Source organism: Panthera pardus, unplaced genomic scaffold, assembly GCF_024362965.1.
Source record: "Panthera pardus isolate Hobbes unplaced genomic scaffold, ASM2436296v1 HiC_scaffold_4, whole genome shotgun sequence".
NCBI classification, from domain to species: domain Eukaryota; kingdom Metazoa; phylum Chordata; class Mammalia; order Carnivora; family Felidae; genus Panthera; species Panthera pardus.
This window is the reverse complement of record NW_026526969.1, coordinates 17,133,424-17,152,482: the sequence shown is the minus strand read 5'-3', so window position 1 is coordinate 17,152,482 and position 19,059 is coordinate 17,133,424. Positions and strand designations below refer to the sequence as shown.

The following is a 19,059-nucleotide window of genomic DNA, read 5'->3' as shown; positions in this document are numbered from 1 at the left end:
CCACGCTCAGCCCTCACAGCCAGACGCGCACCAGCCGTCCAGGCCAGGCGTGGAGGGGGTGTCAACGAAGCGGCACCGGACCCACCCTGCCACGTCACACCCACCACTTGGCCAGTTAAAACCAGAGGCTTTAATTTCTATAAAACGCAGCCTGAAAATCAGAGCTGAATTAGGTTTACTGTACAAAGAAACAAAAACCGTCCAAAATGAGCACAGGAATGGTGTGTCAGCAGCGAAAAGTAGTGTTGATAAGGTGAACGTAGGACTGTCCACGTCCTCAAAACACAGTCTGTGTGACGGGGTTCAAAGTCCGAAGAAAGGGGCCTGACAGGCAAGACAGGATGGGTGTGGCCTCCTCTGCCTGACCCTGCTGAGGCCAGGCCTCACACGGGGACCCTGGGTGCCCCTGCACACCCGGGCCACGGCCCCCACCCTGCCTCCCAGACACCCAGGACAGGAGAGTCCCAGAGCCCAGGATGGGGCCGTGAGTAGGAGGTAGAGCTGAGCACCAGTGTGACCCGGTGGCCATGTCACCAACCAGGTGGCAGGAGGAGGCTGGCTGGCGGGTTCTCCAGGAGAGGCTCGGTGTCTCTGCTGCCGGGACCACTCCAGGCAGCATCACTAAGAAAATCTGGGTCAGAACGGTTCTGGTGACGTGTGACCCCGAGGGGTGACGCCAGGCCAGGAGCAGCTGTGGGGTCACACCCGAGGCCAGCAGACGGAAGGTGGCAAGAGTGGAGGCCAGGTGCCCCAGGAGACAAACAGGCAGATCTGTCCAGACCCGCAGAGCACCTGGCAGCCCCCCTGAGGATCTCGGCGCCTTCTCACGGGAGATGCTGGGCCGGTTTCATGGAGCAACAGACAGAGACAGGACCGGAAGGGAAGGGGCAGAGTCAAGGGGGAGGCTGTTCGCCCCCACACGTGGAGGGACACGGGGGGAGTGCATCCCACTATCCCCTCTGAGAAGCCCCAACATTCCCCTGGGGAACCTAGGAGATTGCCCCCAGCTCTGAGCCCATCTGAGACGCGCAGGATGTCACCCAGGAAGGTGTGGCCGCACCATTCAGACGGCCGGAGCCGTGCGGGCTGCCCAGCCCCTTAGGGGGGCACAAGGAGCCCCGTACTCAGGCTGGCGGAGGCAGCCACGGGCCCTAGAGCCCTGCCCGAAGCTCCCACCTGTCCCCTATGGTCTATGCACAGCCCACACCCCACGTGACGTGTCTGAACTCAAAGGGTGAAGTCTTGGGGGTTCCTCCTCGTCTTTGCCTCAAATCCCCTCCCTCTCCCAAGGTCCCGAAGCTTGAGCCCACAGCTGACAGGGGCTCACGTGTGGCTGCACCAAAGGCCTCCCTGCCCGTCCTTTAAAAATGTACAGAAAGGTGAACATCTTCCACATAAATAAGAAAGGGAGCCAGGCCTCCTGGGTCCCCAAGGGCCGCCCCCTTGAGGCCAGGCCGGGCAGAGCTGCCCCCCGGGCACTTCCCAGCCGCACGGCACTGCGGGGTCCCGGGCTTGTTCCGCCAAGATCCCCGCAGCGCTCTCCGGTCCCGCGGAGCTTCTCTGGCCCAGACCACTGCCCGCGCAGTGAGCCCCCACGCTTCCCAGGAGGCGGCGAGGTCAAAGCCTTCCCTGCACACAGCGCCAGGCCCAGCGCCCGGCCAGAGACGCTCCCCGAGCGTGAGCCCTCCCGGAGCGAACCGGACGGGGTGGCACCCGGCCCGTCCTGCTAGGAGATCTTGCAGTTGCTCCTTGAGCAGTTCTGGGGCGGGCTCTGCGGGGGGCGGATGGACTTGGACCTCTTGAGACTGTTGCCCTTGCTGCTGCCCCCGCCTGCCCCACCGGCCAGCGAGTAGGAGCGCCCGTGCATCATGACGGCGTTCATGCCGTTGGCCATCGAGAAGGACTTGAGATGGCTCTTGATGGTGACCGGCAGCGGGAGCTTGTCGATGAGGTGCACCGGGGTGCAGGAGACGATGGCCCGGCAGCACAGGTCCTGCAGGCTGAACACTACGGATGGGGGCGGGGGGAGAGGGAAAGGTCAGGCGGCGGGGTGCAGAGGTCCGCAAAGCTCAGGCTCGCGCTGCTCGGGACCCTGGAGGCCCACCACTCCACAGCCCAGCTGCCGGTGTCCCGTTCCCGACTTCTCCCTGAAGCCGCACGCGGAGAGGTGCCCCGGGAGACCCCGCTTCCAAGGGTCGCCAGCCCTGCCCTGGGGCCTAACGGGAGATGGAGGCCTCCAGCCAGCCCTGGCCCTTCTGGCAGCTGGGGTGGGACGGGGCTGAGGGACGGGGGAGCACACAGCCAGGATCTTCATGGGTCAGCTCCAGGAGGGGAGGCTTGGAGCCAGTCCCCTGTTCGCTCCAGGGCAGAGTCCACAGCACTCCCTCCCAGCACCGAGGCGCAGACCCCTGCACAGCGCCGGGACCCCACACAGAGCAGACACAGGGCGCAGGCTAACTTAGCTTCCAGGTGTCAGGGAAGCAGCGGGGATCTTGCTTCCCCTCCAACCCGGGGAGGCAGGCCCCTGAGTGGGCTGCCAGAGGCCCCCTCTGCCTCGGTTCTCCTGACCGTAGCTGCGACACCACCTCACCTCGGTTGGGCCTCCAGATCTTCTCCATGCCGTGCCTCATAAGCACGATGCGGGACAGCTCCGTGAAGGACTCAATGACATTGAAGTTGCACAGAGGGCTGACCTCGAAGAAGGTCATGCCATTCTTCTCTGCATAGGCGCGTGCCTGCTCTGTTGGAACTTGCCGCTTGAAGGCCAGGTGTAGCCGGTTCCCAACCAGGATCCGGGGGACCCCGGGTGCATGCTTGCGGGGGCGGGGGGGGGGGGGCACAGGACTCAGCAGAGGCACGAGCACAGGACACCCCCATGGTGGCACTGTCCCCCTGCCCCCAAAGCAGGCAGGGCCCTCACTGTCCATTCTGTGGCCACCGAGTATGTGGCAGTCAGTGTGCAAGATGACAGAGAGCCAGGGCAACGGGCAGAGGCGGGGGTAGGGACAGCCAACGGGGTCCCCCGGCTTCCTGCCGGGGATGGGAGTGCACCCTGGGAAGGGACCGTGCAAGGGCTATCTATGGATGCACACCTACCTCATCAATCTCCTTGATCCACCGGTCGATGCCGTCAAAGGACCAGCGGTTGGTGATGTCATACACCAGGAGGATCCCCTGCAAGGGAGACACGGGCGTCGAGAGGCCGGGGGCCGCCTGGATGGAAGGGGTCCTATTCCAGGCACAGTGCCCTATGTGGCCAAGCACCACTCCTTTCCAGCATAGGCGGGGCCAGGGCCACTCGGCTCCAGCCAGACAGCTTTTATTTATTTTATTATTATTTTTTAATGTTTATTTATTTTTGAGAGAGACAAGAGACAGAATGTGAGTGGGTTAGGGGCAGAGAGAGAGGGAGACACAGAGTCCCAAGCAGGCTCCAGGCTCCGAGCTGTCAGCACAGAGCCCGACGTGGGGCTCGAACTCACGAGCTGTGAGATCATGACCTGAGCCGAAGTTGGACGTCCAACCGACTGAGCCACCCAGGCGCCCCTCAAGGGGATTGTGTGGGTCACACGTTTTCCATGTGAAAAACGCCTGGCTTTGAGACTCTGTCACGCTTCAGAGGCATTGCTGGCATCAGCTCTGCACGCAGGGCTCAGCCAGCCCTGTCCCCTTCTCCTCACCGAGGGCAGGCCCGTGTGGTCCTGGATACCCTCTGTGTGGGGTGATGGCAATGGGGGGATCTCGTGGGCTCAGTGCTGCCTCTTCCCTCCCTATCTTGAAGACTTGGCTGGGAAAACTGGTATTTTTTCAATTTCTTTCCTCCAAACACATTGTAAGCATTATCCTGTGATCATTTAAAAATGACTCAAGCTGAAGGGGCGCCTGGGTGGCTCGGTCGGTTAAGCATCCGACTCTTGATTTTGGCTCAGGTCACGATCCCAGGGTTGTGGGACTGAGCCCCGTGTCGGGCTCTGTGCTGACAGTGTGGAGCCTGCTTGGGATTCTCTTCCCATCCCCTCTCTGGCCCTCTCCTGCTCTCGAGTTTTCTCTCTCAAAATAAATAAATAAGCATTAAAAAAAAAAAAAATCACCCAAGCTAAGACAGTCTACACAGGTCTACAGACAGTGTGGACAGGCCCTGCGGACAACCCTGGCAGGCAGACAGGGGTGATGTCCCTGACACTGTCCAACGGAGCTCTGCTCAGGGGACCCGGGGGACGAGCAGACGGGTTCTTAGTTTTCCAACCCAAATTTGCAGGCAGGACGCCAGTCACTCTAGCAGCCCCCCGCCCCCCCGAACTGGGCAGAGGATCTGCTGTGGGGATTTTGCCGCACATCCCTTAGAGACCAAGCAGTCAGAGCTCAGCTTTGGGCTGTCTCCGCCTGCCTGGCTCGCCCATCATCCCTGCCCGAGAGATCTCCATCACGAGCCGCAGAAAGGTGATTCCAGCAGAGAGCGTAGCTGCGGGCTCCCGCCTCTCTCTGCCCCTTCAGGCCACTCTGAAGCAGGCTCAGGAGCCGGAACCTCTCAGCAGACAGGATCCACCCCATCCTGCCCCATCAAGGCTCCATTCAGCCTGTGTCTCTGTCATACACGGGGACAATGCAGCTGAGATCAAAAGGACAGGGCACCCTCCACCTCCAAATGCGCCTTTCCCCTCAAAAAGTGTCCTTCAAATCCTGCAAGACTGAAGTGTAGCCCTCGATCTTGTCGACGTGGAGCTCAAAACCCCACTCTTGGGCCGGAAGGCCGCTGGCAGGGCAGAGCCACTTGCCGAGCCGGGAGGGACCCTTGCAGGGAAGGAAGAGCCAGGCCCGGAGCAACATTCTCTGGAGACAGATGTGCACAGACTCACTTGAAGTCAAGGGCGGAGACACCAGTCTGGCGGGGGCAGTGCCACGAGTGAGACTGGACAGGACCCGTGAGCAGCTGGGGTTAACCCTGTTGCCTGGGGCACAAGGAACAAAGCCTCTGGCTAGTGCTGCAGTGGGGGGCCCCTGACCGCCAACCCTGGAAACCCCCCTTCTTCGACATAACAGAGGGCGCATGTAGTGACCTCATCTCAGCCCCGTTCATACAGCTAAACGTGCAGTCCCAGGACTGGAGTAAGTCAAGGTATGGACGTACCAAGTGGGTATAAACGTAAGACACGGAGGTGCACAGCAGACTGTGAGAAGTACACAGATGTGCAGACCTTTTAAGTTGTTTTTTTTTTTTGAGAGAATGAGCACAAGTGGGGGTGGGGGAGGGGCAGAAAGAAAGGGAGACAGAATCGCAAGCAGACTCCACTATCAGCTCAGAGCCCGATGTGGGGCTCGATCCCACAAAACCGTAAGTGAGATCATGACCTGAGCCGAAGCAAGAGGGGGACGCTTAACCAACCGAGCCCCCCAGGTGCCCCTGCACAGTTTTTAGAAACAGAAGTACAAACACACAACAACCCACAGAGAACAGTTTCCACGCACAACCACGTGTTGGAGCTCGACAGGGACTCACCTTCTTGCTCCTGCTCACCTGTGTGAGGCTGAAAAGCTCAAACAAGCAGGCAGAAGCTCACCTCTTGGGCTCAGGCTTCAGCCACGCCCCTAGGCGGCTGTGGAACCCCTGGCTGTCCCTCCCAGCTGGCGCCAACCTGCACCCACAACCATCTTCCTGCGGCTGCCCCAGTCGCGGTCCATCACAGGGAGGAAGGACACAGAGCTGGTCACATCGCAGGCAGCAGGGACCAAAATGAGTGCGGGAAGGACAGGTGGGATCGAGCACACGTGGCACCGATGAGAAACCAAAGCGAGGCTGCTCGTTACCAGAAGACCCCAAGGGGTCCCAAGTCGGCCGTGCATTCCAAAGAGGCAGAAGGAGGAGCAAATAAATTCTCACTATACTGTTTTTTTCAATTAATAAAAGTACCACAGGCTCAGAGGTTTTAAATGAGCGGGTACTCCAGGGTACAAACAGAAGCTCTCCCCATCGCTCCAGGGATAACCGCTTACCGTCTCATTCCTGACACAGACGGGGATGTGGTGCAAGCTGCCCAGCCCCCACCCGGGACCCCCTGCCCCACAGACGCCAGAGCCTCACGCCAGGCTCAGCGGGTGGCACGGCTGTTGGCGCTCAGGTGACTTCACCTACTGTGTGATTACCAACACCTGAGATGAAGGCCTGAGCACGTACAACGTGACCCGGGCCACAGGATTCCCAGAGGTGGGAGTGCGGGGCCCAGGTCCTCATTCTGTCCATTTCTGAGCTACCGCTTATCCCTCCGAAGATGCAGAGAGATTTTAAGGGTGAGCAGTTTGACGAGCTTGGACAAACGTACGTACCTGTGCCACCAGCACCCCAACCGAGGTGCAGAGGTGCACTTTTTATGAAGTCAGTTTTCGGCACGTGTGATACATGTTGTACGGTAAGGCTCCCAAGGAGCTCTGCCTACACCCCCAACACGCGCCCAGGCTTCTGCCAGGAGCAAGACAAGCACTGAAAATGGGGAGCAGGTGTCTGTCAAACGGTCTCTGGCCCAAATGCCCCCCAAGCTGGGCGGTGACAGGTGGCATGCTGGTACCCTCACCAGCAATCGTGTAATGGCAAATGTGAGCCCGAGACCATTTTTCACAGGAAACCCCTTTTCACGGGAATGGATCGAACCCTCTCTATCCAGACCAGTGCCTGGCCGTGCTCTCCCCAGTGCTAATCCAGGTGACCCCAAACCCTCAATTGAACAGAACGTTCCCTGCTCCTGGCCCCCAGTCCCCTCCCTGGGACTCCAGGGGACCCCCACGGGAGGCACCGGCCTCCCAGGGCCACCTCAGCACCCAGCAACAGCAAACACGGGCCACAGTCCAGTGGTCCAGGACAGAAAGGTACTCATGGCGAGAGCCACGAGACAGTACCGCTGTGGGGCAGGTGACAACACACAGGGGCTGGCCAGGGGCTTCTGTGTTCTGGACCTTACGGGACCCGCAAGGCCTCTCTGACCTTAACCGAGGGTAGGAGAGTGACAGGAGAGAGGAAACTCCACTAGCGGTATCATCAGCTGCAAAGTCAGGTAGTGCTGACCATGCAGACCCCACCGTCCTCACTGCCACCACCAGACGGGACAGAAGCATGACAGGCAGAAGCACCCCAGACTCGGCGCCCGCTGCCGGCCACCCAGCCCCGAAACGACCAGCACCCCCAGGGCTAGCAAAGCAAAAGCAACAGCTGATACACAACCGACTGGGCTGGATGCTTTGGAGAGAACGTGGACGTGGTAACAGGATGTGCTTCCTCAGAACGTACAGTCTGGCGAACGTGCAGGCCTGGCTGCTGCTTTGGTCCTCAAGTGTCTACACAGAAGTGGGTGTCTGTGGTCTGTCCCACGTTCACACTCACAGCAGGCAGGGCAGCCGAGGCCTCTCGGGTCTTTTCTCAGCATCTCCCAGGGGGCCTTTATTATCATACCCAACGTAACTCCTCCCATCTCTTCATTTTCCGTTTTATTACAAAAGTGGTATGCGTTTATTGTAGCAAAGTTAGGAAATGGTAAAATGCAAAAGAAACACGTCGGAACTCACCAGTGACCCATGGTCCACTGACAATGAACACTAGCGGTCAGAAGACAGCCTTCTCGTCTCCTATGTATAAAACCACACGTGGCGTCCCGCCTTGAAGCAAAAGCGGCCCGTGGACCACACGTGCGTGCCTGAACTCTCCCTGTGCTCACTCAAGCTGACAGGCCCCAAAGCTGCGACCCACACCCGGAGGTCCCTCTGTCTTTCCTTGCTTAGGCTCAGTTTAGGACCTGCCGGGTGCACACCACCTCTGCAGGGCCCCCCCAGGCATCGGGCACGCACTGGGGGTAGCCTGTGCATGGGTCACATCACCAAGCTGGCCGCTCCAGGGGCAGAGCTCCCAGGACAGGAGCTCCCAAGCCCAGCCTGCGGGTCCTCCACCCCAACCTCAGCAGAAAGCAGATGGGGGCCCCGTTTGGGGTCTTCCTCCCGATCACCATGCCAGAGAGGCTCCCACTCAGGAGGCCCTGGAGGAAAGGCTGGGGCTGGGTGCTCCTGTCGACATCTACTCAGACTCTATCCGACTCTGTCACAGAAGAAATCTCCCTCTGGTTTCCCAGGTCCCATGGACCAGAAAGAGTAGCACGGGAATGGCTGGGCATTCATCCCTGCTCACGAAGCAAAACAAATGCCCAGGGGACTCCCCTCAAGCCCGAGCCAGAGTGGGGGGCTGGTGACAGGCAGCGCTTGCTCCTGCTAGATGCAGACCCACCTGTGGCCCGTGCCCCACAGCCAGAGGCCCGGCCACGTGCCCAAGCGCCAGGTCCCTGCACGAGTGTGTGGTGCTCCTGACGGGGGACCCTGCCTGGGGTGCAGGGCAGCTCTGACTCCAGGGGTCTCCTCCGCAGGGGGGTCACAGCCTGCCCTGAATCAAAGCTGACAAACCCGACCCGGCAGTGAGAGTCCACAGCTCTGTTGGTGTGGCTACTTTCCCTTCGCCTAGCCTTGAACCACACAGACCCAGTCAGCGCGTAAGCACGCTGGGGGAACCTGGGGGCGCAGACAGAAACGGGCAGGCGCCCCTGCCCCTAAGGGCCTGCAGCAGCCCCCTCCGCGGTGGCTCCGATGCTCAGTCCCTGAAGTCCTCAACAGTGATCCCGGCCAACCTGCCCGGGCAGCCCCCTCTTCCCGGTGAACCGGTGACTGAGCGGCTCCCCAAGGCTCCCACCACACCTCCCGCAGAGCTCGGGACGCCGACTGGCGCCACGGAGCTCTGACGGCCAAGGCTGCGTCACTCAGAGGACATCCTCGTTTGAACTCCTAGTGGAAGCCGGGTGTTCAAACACCAAGACTTGCTTAGAAAGAGTGACGCACGTGGGGTGTGACAACACAGCAGCCGGGGAGGTTGTCCTGGAGAACGGCACCCGCACTGATGCTGGGCTTACCTGCGCGCCCCTGGAGTAGGACCTGAAGATGGTGCAGAACCTGCCCTGGCCCGATGTGTCCCTGCAACACAGGGGACGGGGGACGCAGCACGCACAGCGTGAATCCTGGGAGGTGCGCGCCCCCTGCCCCCCACCACCGCCCCCCCCCACAGCGTGCCCTGGCTGACCCCCACGGGCCTCTGTTCCCTGGAACCCTGCCCCTCTGGGCTGGAGAACCCCACCCCTGTGGGATTTTACGCCTCCACACTGAGGTTCTGGAAAATGCTCCTTAACGTGTAGCCCAGTAAAGGGCAAGGGGAGAGCGGCCATGACCACTGTGGGAATGAGTCTCTACGGGAACAGGGAGCTGGGCTCGGACTTTTGGGTTCTGCTCCACGGAGCGAAGTCCATTCCACACTGACATAGGGTCTGTGCAAATGGCTATGCACGTGAATGTAAACCAGGACGCCCCCCGCTCTCTTTAAGGGTTCCTGACTCACTTCAGGCACTGTGCAATGACACTGAGGTGCCACAGCCCCTGCCCCCAGGCACCTTGCCTGGCATGGCCTGACTCACCAGAGTTCCAGCTTGACCCGCCGTCCATCCAGCAGGATAGTGGTCGTCTTATAGTCGATGCCTGCAAGGAAGCAGAGGGCAGCTGTAGGCGACGCCTGGGAACGGGCCCGCCAGGGCCGAGAGGTGTGCCACCCCACCTGAGCCTTCCTGTGGCTCCAGCCCAGCAACCCGAGCTGGCCACCCCCGTGTTGCCCCAAGAGCCCCGGCTGCAGGGAGGGAGGCTGCAGGAGGATGGCTCATCTCCATGCTGACCTACTTCCTGTAGGTCCTGTCGTCGACCTCCCGAAGGCTCGGTGTGCTTCTGGGTCCTTGGGCTCAATACAGTCCCCAGGTACTGGCAACTGGAGCGTGGTGGGAGCATTATTAAGGGTAAAGTAATTCCTAAAATGCCATTTCCCTGGAGAGCCTCCTGAAAGACCTATGCTTGCCATATCTTTAGTTTTTATTTTTTCACGCTTTCGTGTAAAGAGAAGTCGGCAGGAGCAGGGACACTTAGCTTACACGTAACATCTTCTAGTGCTTTGTGGGCCATCTGGAAACTTTGCACAAGCTCTGTCTTCCCTCCACCTCTTTAACCCTTAAATATCTCACAGGTTTCTTGTCTTTTCATAACACTTCCTCCAAGAGGGCTTGCAAATGGGCATTTTTAATGCAGGTGCTGTTCTCACACTGTGCATACGGCACACCCACTCCGGCACCGGTGCCTCTGCCCTCGCTGTGCCTCTGCCTGGCGAACTCCCAAGTGTGCCCCTAAACCTGGCTCCCACGCGTCAAAAGACATTCGACAGAATGAAGATGGAATCCACAAAATGGGAGAAAATATTTACACGTCACGTATCTGATGAGGGGCTGATATCCAGAATAGAGAAGGAAACACGACAACGAAAAAAACAACAAAAAATCCAATTAAGAAATGGTCCAAAGACTTGGGTAGACATTTCTCCAAAGAAGATACAGAAATGACCAATAAACACACGGAAACAGCACCCATCATCAGGAAAAATGCAAATCAAACCACAACGAGATGTCACCGCGCACCATTCAGACAGTTCTAGAAAAACAAACGAACAAACAGAAAATAACAGGCGCTGGTAAGGATGTGGAGAAACTGTACCGTCGTGCACGGCCGGGAGGAACAGAAAAGGGCGCAGACACACGGAAAACACTCAGGTGATGCCTCAAAAAATTAAACACCATTACTTTATGATGCAGAAATTCCACTTCTGGGTGCACAACCAAAAACGAAAGCAGGGAATCAAACACGGATGTATTTCCACACCCACGCTCACTGCAGCACTATTCACAGCAGCCAAAAGGCGGGAGGAGCTCATGGGCCCATCGGCGGATGGGTAGAATGTGGTCTGTCCACGCAGCGGACTAGTCCTGTACCTTAAAGGGGAGGAGATTCCGACACGCGCTCGGACGCGGATGGACCTCGAGGACGCCGTGGTCAGTGACATAACGCCTGTCACGGGAAGACGGTGCGGGTGCCCCTGGGGACAGAAGGAGACGGTGGTCCCCAGGGGCAGGGGAGGGGTGGGCACAGAGCTTCCGCTTGGGGCCGTGGGAGAGCTGTGCGGATGGGCGGCGGTCGTGGTCCCACACAGCGGGGATGCGCCTCCTGCCACTGAACTGCGCTCCTAGAAACGCCTTCTAAGGTGGGGAACTTCGACTACGTACGCTTTACCACAACACACAGAAAAGGGAGAAGACTGTCTTGTACACATTCTCAAGTGACAGAGACACTTCTCGGAAGAAGCAAACTCAGGCCTGTCCCACCGTCTTTCCTCGACACCTGCCCTTCCCCTGACCCTCAGAGGAAGCTCCTGTAATTCTGTCAAAAAAGCAGCACAGGTTTGACCCGAAACTCGCCTCCTTTTGGTTCTGGCTCTACAGCTGCTGTGAGATGGACCACAGGAGGATAATGTGGGAAACAGAGATGACCAGAAAGGTTGTTGGTGTGGACGCCCATCCTCCGGGCAACATCTCCTCCGGGTGGCGATCAGCCCGGCAGGCTTGGGCCTCGGGGACTGGACACCGCCCAGGACGTCTCTGAGGCTCCCAGGAAAGGGGCCGCCCTGACGCCAAGTCCCCCCGAGGCAACTCCCGGAAGCCCAGCTGGGAGCCGCAGGGAGGAGGGCGCGCCCGGGAAAGGCCCCGGAGACGACGTCGACGTGGACCGCACCGTGTGCAGCCCGGCACCCCGCTGACCTGTCTGCCTGCGCTCCACCCGACCCAATGCGGCAGCGCGTCCACGGCGGTCTCCGGTCTCTGCCCGCCGGCAGCTCCACTGAAGGCCTGGCCATGCGCACAGCGGGACCCACGCAGATGGGCACTCGGAGCTGGGAGCCAGACCGAGGGGAGGGTCCGCTCTGCTCCTGGCCCCTCCTGCCGCACAGCCCACCCAGCTTAGGTCAGAGGGCTCCCAGAGCACAGGGTTCTCGGGGAAGGCCACACAGGAGAGCCCGGAGACGGCTCGGAGCCATGCCCTCCCATCCCCGAGGAAGACCGGGCAGCCCGTGCGAGGGGCCTGCGGAAAGCAGACAGCAGGGCCCAGCTGCAGGTGGCCTGGTCGCTGGCCGAGAGGTCCAGATGGGGCAGAGAGCTTCGTGACTGCCCTGCCCCACATCCCCACCTCCCAAATCTGGACAGAAACTTAAAGCGTACTTTTTAGAGTCTTAGAAAACACAGACGAGAGTCCAAAGAGAAAGGCAGGATCTCCCTGCCGTAAACCTGTGCCGGAACCAAGCAGACTTCAGTGCTGAGTCGGCTCGGACACGTCTCGGGTCTCCAGATCTGTTGCTGGAGAATTTCAATCCTCCTCCCCCTACTTCAGCCCCTCAGTCCATAAATACCGAGCGTCTCTTGGAAAACATGATAACCAGAGGCTTCATTCAAAATGCTGAGTGGCTTGTACGGCACAGGCGCGACCGCTGAGAACAGAATCAGCTAGCGGGGGCAGGAACAGCTGCCCGAGGGCACCGGGGGCGACCGGGCCTCTCACGGGCTGGGCCCCAGCCACCGCAGTGCACGCGCTCAACGCACGAAGCTCAAACACAAGGAGGAGTCATCCTGGGCAGGTCTCAGGCCCAAGGACTTACGAACACTCTCTGGATGGACCACAGGGCACTGGGAGGCCAGGAGGGGCCAGGGGCAGGTGGCCAGAGGCACCCAGGGGAGACAGGTGCTGTTCTGATTCACGATCCTTCTTATTTAGTTAGTTTATTTTGAGAGAGACACAGACAATGCAAGTGGGGAAGGGGCAGAGACAGAGACAGAGACAGAGAGAATGAATCCCAAGCAGGCTCCACAGTGTCAGCACAGAGCCCCATGCAGGGTTCAAACTCATCAAGAGCGAGGTCATGACTCATTTACCCCTTGGATAAACACCCAGTAGTGCAATTGCTGGGTCCTAGGGCAGTTCTGTTTTTAATTTTTTGAGGAGCCTCCATACTGTTTTCCAGAGTGGCTGCGCCCGTTTGCTTTCCCATCTGCCGCTCTCTCTAGTTTAACTTCTAAACGCTCTTTCTGGCCCTCTGAACGCTCCTTTCGAATAACACCGTGTTCCTAGTTCTTGGAGCCAGTATCTCTGTACCTCAGGTAACACTACTACTTAGTAGATTGTTGTCTTCCTCACAGTGGGGCAGTGCCTGGATGTCCACCCGAGAGACCCTAAGAAGCTGCAGGATGTTCGGCGACTCTACTGACGCGGGGCTCCCGGCAGAGCTGCCTGGAGCCTCGGGGGGCGTGCAGGTCCTTCCTCCTGGACTTGGGACTGTCCCAGCAGAGAACTGGCTGCCGCCTCGGGGCAGCACGGGAACACCACCTGAGCACCAGAGGCAGGGCTGGCCGGCCCTCCACCACGCCCGCCTGAGCCTCGCCGGGAGCAGACCTGCGGTGCCCCTGCCCAGCCGCCCCCCAGCCCAGCTCAGCCCTGCCTTCCGGCGCTGAGCTCAGAGGGGCCCGGGGGCCCTGCCGGCGCCTCGCAGCCTCCTTCGGGCTTCTGCACTTCATCCTGGCAGCGGTACCTGCTTCCCAACCTGTCAGCCTCTCTCACCTGACGGAGTCACGGGTTTTTGAGACTGTCTTTTCTATTGTTTTACTGGGGTCTCTGAGTGGAGTGGCAATTCACCTGACACAAATTACCGTTTACATTCCTATTCTACACCAGGCATCGTTCCGGGAAGTAAAGGGGCTCACATCGCTGCCAGCTGTACCACAGCTGCACCGGGGGCAAGAGCGACCCAGGGTCCCTCCAGGGAGACATTTAGAGACCGTGGGGACATGTCTTGCTGTCACAAGCTCAGGAGGCAGAGGCCAGGGACTCCGGGTGAACTGCCATGCACGTGATCACTGTGCAGCACAGGGAATCATCCCGAGTCCTGAAAACACCTCCAACATCTGGCCAGGTGTTTGCACAGGTGAAGTTCCCGTGACCCTCACTCTGAGCGGAGATCCTGACCTGTCCTGCGCAGCGTGTGTGTCCCAGGCGCACACCACACTTGGCAGGGACGCCACCACCTTGTGAACCACGGGTGTCTCGTTTGTGCGGAATTTTACCGAAAGTTCTTTACCATTTTGGGGGAAAAAATCACATCACCCGTCGTAACACGGGTGTTACACGCACCAGGTACGTTTCCACCGCCCCCGCCTCAGCATCTAGTACGACGGCGCACGAGCACAGATGGTGTAGGGGGCGAGCACTTCTCCACTTCACCTTGCAGCGCGCCTGCGCGTGCGGGATCTGGCTCTGCGTGCAGGCAGAGCACGTGACCCGGAACCAGCCTCACTCCGCTCCGTTTCGGGGCGGTGGGGGCGTGTGCAAAGCCCTGGTCCAGCGAGGCCTGCCAGGGCCGAGGATGGCGCCGGCCACCGCCCCCCGACACCATGTCCCTGCGTCACTGGCCTCGAGTCCCTGCCCTTGACAACAGCCCGGACAGTGCGAGGTGAGCAGCTCCCGGCCCCAGGAAAACACCAACAGAGGCTGGAGGGGCAGGAACACCATAATCATGGGCTGAGGACTGGGGCGTTCTTCGAAGAGACGGGTCGGAGAGGGGAGGTGGAAGGAGGAAGCAATGGTGCAGAAAAGGTCATGAGGTTTCAACTTTCGGGAACGCCAGGTTTTGACAGTGTCCCCCTCCCGGCTGGTTTGGGGGACTCACCAAAGTACGCCTCTCCCGCCGAGACCACCTCACCAGGGGCTGTGACCAGAGCTGCAGGAGTGCGCAGGATGAAGGCTGGCCACGGGCGGCACCAACCAGCAGGACATGACCCTCTGTCGCCCCTGGCCTCTCACGCTTGGGGGTGGGACGCCTGCCACCAGGTGGGGCGTCGGTGGCCACGTGGCCAGCCTGTCAAGACAAGGTGGCACAAGAGCCACGCCGCTGGCCCGAGTGGAGGTGTGATGTCCCAACAGGAGTCATCCGACAGAACAGGCCGCGGGTCGGGGCGCCTGGGTGGCTCAGTGGGTTAGGCGGCCGACTTCGGCTCGGGTCATGATCTAGCGGTCCGTGAGTTCTAGCCCCGCGTCGGGCTCTGTGCTGACAGCTCAGAGCCTGGAGCCTGCTTCATATTCTGTGTCTCCCTCTCTCTGGCCCTCCTCTGTTCATGCTCTGTCTCTCCCTATCTCGAAAATAAATAAACGTTAAAAAATATATATATAAATAAATAAAGAACAGGCCGCGGGTCACACGCTCTCCGCCTCAGCTCCCTCCTTCAGACCTTCACCAATGCCCACGCGACTGTCAGCACCGACTGAGGACCACAGACCCCCCCCCCCCCCCAAGAAGACCCCCTGTCACCAGGAATTACATGGGACTCATGGTGAGAGGAACACACCAAAAAGAACCAAGTGTCTTCGGCTACCCGCCCGGTCAGCTTGACTTTGTGCGGAAACTGAGATTGTTGGCTCAGTTTTCCACTGTGGAGAGGGACCAGGGGCTGTTCAGATTGGAGACCCTGCACACAGCCTGGCTGACCTCTGGGCGTGGCCCTTTCCCACACGCCTGCCGGACCCGTCTGACGGGAGCGGGCAAGGAAGGGTGTCTCGTCACCTGCCCAGACAGCACGTGTGTCGCACCACCTCTCTGAGCTTCCAGACTTTTTTCTTTAATGTTTATGTATCTTGAGAGAGAGAGAGACAGAGCAGGAGCAGGAGCGGTGCAGAGAGAGAGAGGGAGACACAGAACCTGAAGCAGGCTCCAGGCTCCGAGCTGTCAGCACAGAGACCATGACCTGAGCTGAAGTCGGATGCTCAACCGACTGAGCCACCCAGGCGCCCCCTGAGGGTCCAGTCTTTATGGAAAAAAGGCAACACTAAATGGGTAATTATCCAGCTACTGTACAACATGATTAAAAGCCACAGGAGGACTTTTTTTTTTTTTTCAAAGTAAGCTTTATGCTCAATGTGGCACTTGACCTCACAACCTTGAGATCAACAGTCACATGCTCTACCAACTGAGCCAGCCAGGCACCCCACAGGAGGACTTTGTAAAAATTCCTCACAGTAAGGGGGGCCTGGCTGGCTCTGTTGGTTAAGCGTCTGACTTTGGCTCAGGTCATGATCTGTGCCGCGTCAAGCTCTGTGCTGACAGCTCAGAGCCTGGAACCTGCTTTGGATTCTCGATCTCTCTCTCTCCCTCTCTCTCTCTCGCTCTCTCTCTCTCTCAAAAATAAATAGGGGCATCTGGGTGGCTCAGTTGGTTAAATGTCTGACTTTACCTCAGGTCATGATCTCATGGTTCATGGGTTCAAGCCCCACGTTCGACTCTTGTGCTGACAGCGCAGAGCCTGCTTGGGATTCTCTGTCTCCTTCTCTCCGCCTCTCCTGCCCCCACCTCTTCAAAATAAAAAAACTTAAAAAATAATAATAAATAAAACATAAATTTTTTTAAATGCTTCACAGTGAGAGGAAGTTTATAAAAAGGAATTTAAAAAGGAACGAAACAGAACGAAACAAAATGCTAATTGGTGTCTTCCTTTGAAACTCACGTGCCAGCGATGTCCCGAGGCAGAGGAGGCCAACCCCGCAGGCTGTCCCCACCGCAGCGGCCCACTGACGGGAGTGGGTCCCCGGCGCTCGGGGCGAGCACGTTCCCACAGCGACACCACCCACGGAGCTCCCGGACCCCACCTCCCAGCGTGTGCTTCCAAGAGGACCGGGCGTCTAAACCCAGCACAGGCAGCTCTTGTTTCCTAAATGTTACTCCCCAGGGAAGGCAGGTGAGCTGTCCTCAAGTCCCCAAAGATAGCCGGGAAGCAGAAGAGGAATGCTGGTCTTCCAAGAACCGGAAAAAGCTTCCCGCAGCACAGGTGGACACACAGAACGCCCTGGGACCCACACTCCGGCCTCAGGCCCAGGCGGCCCTCGGCACGTACGTGTGCAGCCTTCACGCCGCCCCCCCCCGCCCCCCCCCCCCCCGAAGGCCACGGCACATGCCTGTGCTGAGGAGATGTGCCTCGCAGCACAGGGCACGCTTGGGGACCCACAAGGGAACTGCACACGCCCCCAGCGGACAGGAAGCAATGGTGGGCAGCGTGGCAGGCACTCTCACATGGGCCCGGGGTCCCGCCCCTCGCCTCGAGGGTGGTGGGAACTAAGACTTGCTACTGACCTGTGGAGGGGGGCCAAGGTGATGGACGTCCCTCCACGATCATGTTGCATGGGACCATGCCGCTGGCAGCGTCTACCTTGCTGGCTCGATGGGGCAGGCCGCCCACGCCCAGCCCCACGCAGCTGGGAAGCGAGGCGGTGAGCACTGCCGACCCGAGCCTCATGCCAACACGAACTTGAAAAGGATTCTTCCTGTCCCGGCCCACACCTGACTGCAGCCCGAGAAAGACCCTGAGACCCAGTGAGCATCCAGCTACACTGTGACCAGACTTCTGACTCACAGAAACTATTTGCTGATAAAGTGGGTGATGTTTGTAGTAATTTCTTAGTCGGATCGGGCTGCTGTGACAAAATACAGAAACTGGGTGGTTTATAAACAACAGAGATTTACTTCTCGCGGCTCTGGAGGCTGGAAGTTGGAGACAAGGCCCCAGCAGAGCCTGTATGTGGTGAGGGCCAGCTTCCTGGTTCATGGACAGCGGGAGGGGCCAGGCAGCCCTGGGGGGCGGGGGGTGTCTCTTCTACAAGGGCACTGATCCCACTCCTGAGGCTCCACCCCCATGACTGAGTCACTTCCCAAAGGCACCGCCCCTGACCATTCCCTGGGGGGTCAGGAGACACAAACATCAGTCCACAGCAATAACTAAGACCACCAGTACCTACCAGAAATGCAGACCTGCATCCCTCTCACCAGCCTATAAAAATCTAACCAAACCAACAAGATACAGAGAACTTTTCATGACGGTGTGGTGGGCAGAATAATGCCCTCGCCCTGTCCCTGGGGATGCCCTCCTCCTAATCCCTGGAGCCTGTGAACATGCATCCCACAAGGCGAGGGGACCCTGCAGGTGCACCTGGGTAGTTGTGCGCTTTGAGAGGGAGAGCGCCCTGGGTCATCCGGGTAGGCCTGAGGTCTGATGTGTCAGGAGCCCTAAAAGACGTGGACTCTTTCCTGGCGGAGTCAGAGATGAAACTGAAGGAGGAGAGACTCCGAGTCTGAAAGGGACTTGACCCCGCTTTGAAGGCGGAGAAAAAGGAAGGTGGGTGAGGCATGTGGATGGTCTCCAGAAGCTGGGGCAGCTACTGGTTCACGGTCAGCAAAGACAAGGGCGGGACGGGCCCATGAGCGAGGAAACAGACCTCCCCTAAAGCCCACAGAAAGGAGAGCCCAACCCCCAGCGTCCTGCCTGCTGACTTGTGACCACATAACTAACTGTAAGATAATGTGTTACAGCACCAACAGGGCTCGAGTACCTTGTGTAAAAGTAACTAAAGGTTAATTACTGCATTATTAACAAACTAAAGCCCACCCACTGGGGGGTGGTGGAGTAACAGAAGGTGATCCTTAGGACCCAGTGCTGCAAGGCTGTTACAAAGTAACAGGATAAAAGGAAGGCAGATGAACTGTCACCCCGCCGCCACCACGGGACCGCATGGAAACCAGTTTGGTGTCTTTTAAGGCTGGAGTAGGGGCGCCTGGGTGGCTCGGTCGGTTAAGCGTCCGACTTCGGCTCAGGTCATGATCTCGCGGTCCGTGAGTTCGAGCCCCGCATCGGGCTCTGTGCTGACAGCTCAGAGCCTGAAGCTGCTTCAGATTCTGTGTCTCCCTCGCTCTCTGCCCCTCCCCTGATCATGCTGTGTCTGCCTCTCTCAAAAATTAATAATTAACATTAAAAAAAATTTTTTTTAAAGAAATGAAAACGGAGAAAGAGAATCCAGACACACAAGAGTGCTGTGTGATTCCACTTCTAGAAAAACCCCAGAAATACAAATGAGTCTGTAACATGAAAACCAGAGTTTGCCAGATCTGGCAGCAGACAGGCCGACGCAGAGACCACGGGTGTCCGATGGCTTCTCAGGTGTGCACACCTGTCAACACTCCCTGAACTGCAAATTTTAAATGGATCCAGGCTTTTGGTACACAGGTTATACCTCGTAGCTTGATTAATAAGAAAAAAA

At 58.7% G+C, this 19,059-nt stretch overlaps 1 protein-coding gene across 5 annotated transcripts in view; it reads right to left on the bottom strand.

Annotated features, from left to right (window-relative positions):
• Positions 1 to 107: 107 nt before the first annotated feature.
• Positions 108 to 19,059, bottom strand: part of RAB40C (RAB40C, member RAS oncogene family) — a 29,283-nt gene continuing 10,331 nt past the window's right edge. For 3 of the 5 annotated variants that reach the window (XM_019437324.2, XM_019437322.2, XM_053894188.1), the window contains exons 3-5: positions 9,489 to 9,549; positions 8,934 to 8,994; positions 5,205 to 7,323 (exon numbers count right to left, since the gene is read on the bottom strand). In XM_019437324.2, the coding sequence (XP_019292869.2) occupies positions 6,709 to 7,323; positions 8,934 to 8,994; positions 9,489 to 9,549 (737 nt within the window). In that variant the 3' untranslated portion in view covers positions 5,205 to 6,708. Of the gene's footprint in view, positions 2,008 to 2,590; positions 2,814 to 3,096; positions 3,175 to 5,204; positions 7,324 to 8,933; positions 8,995 to 9,488; positions 9,550 to 9,740; positions 11,107 to 19,059 lie in introns of those variants that run through there. The other 2 variants (XM_053894189.1, XM_019437327.2) reach the window with 2 other exon arrangements.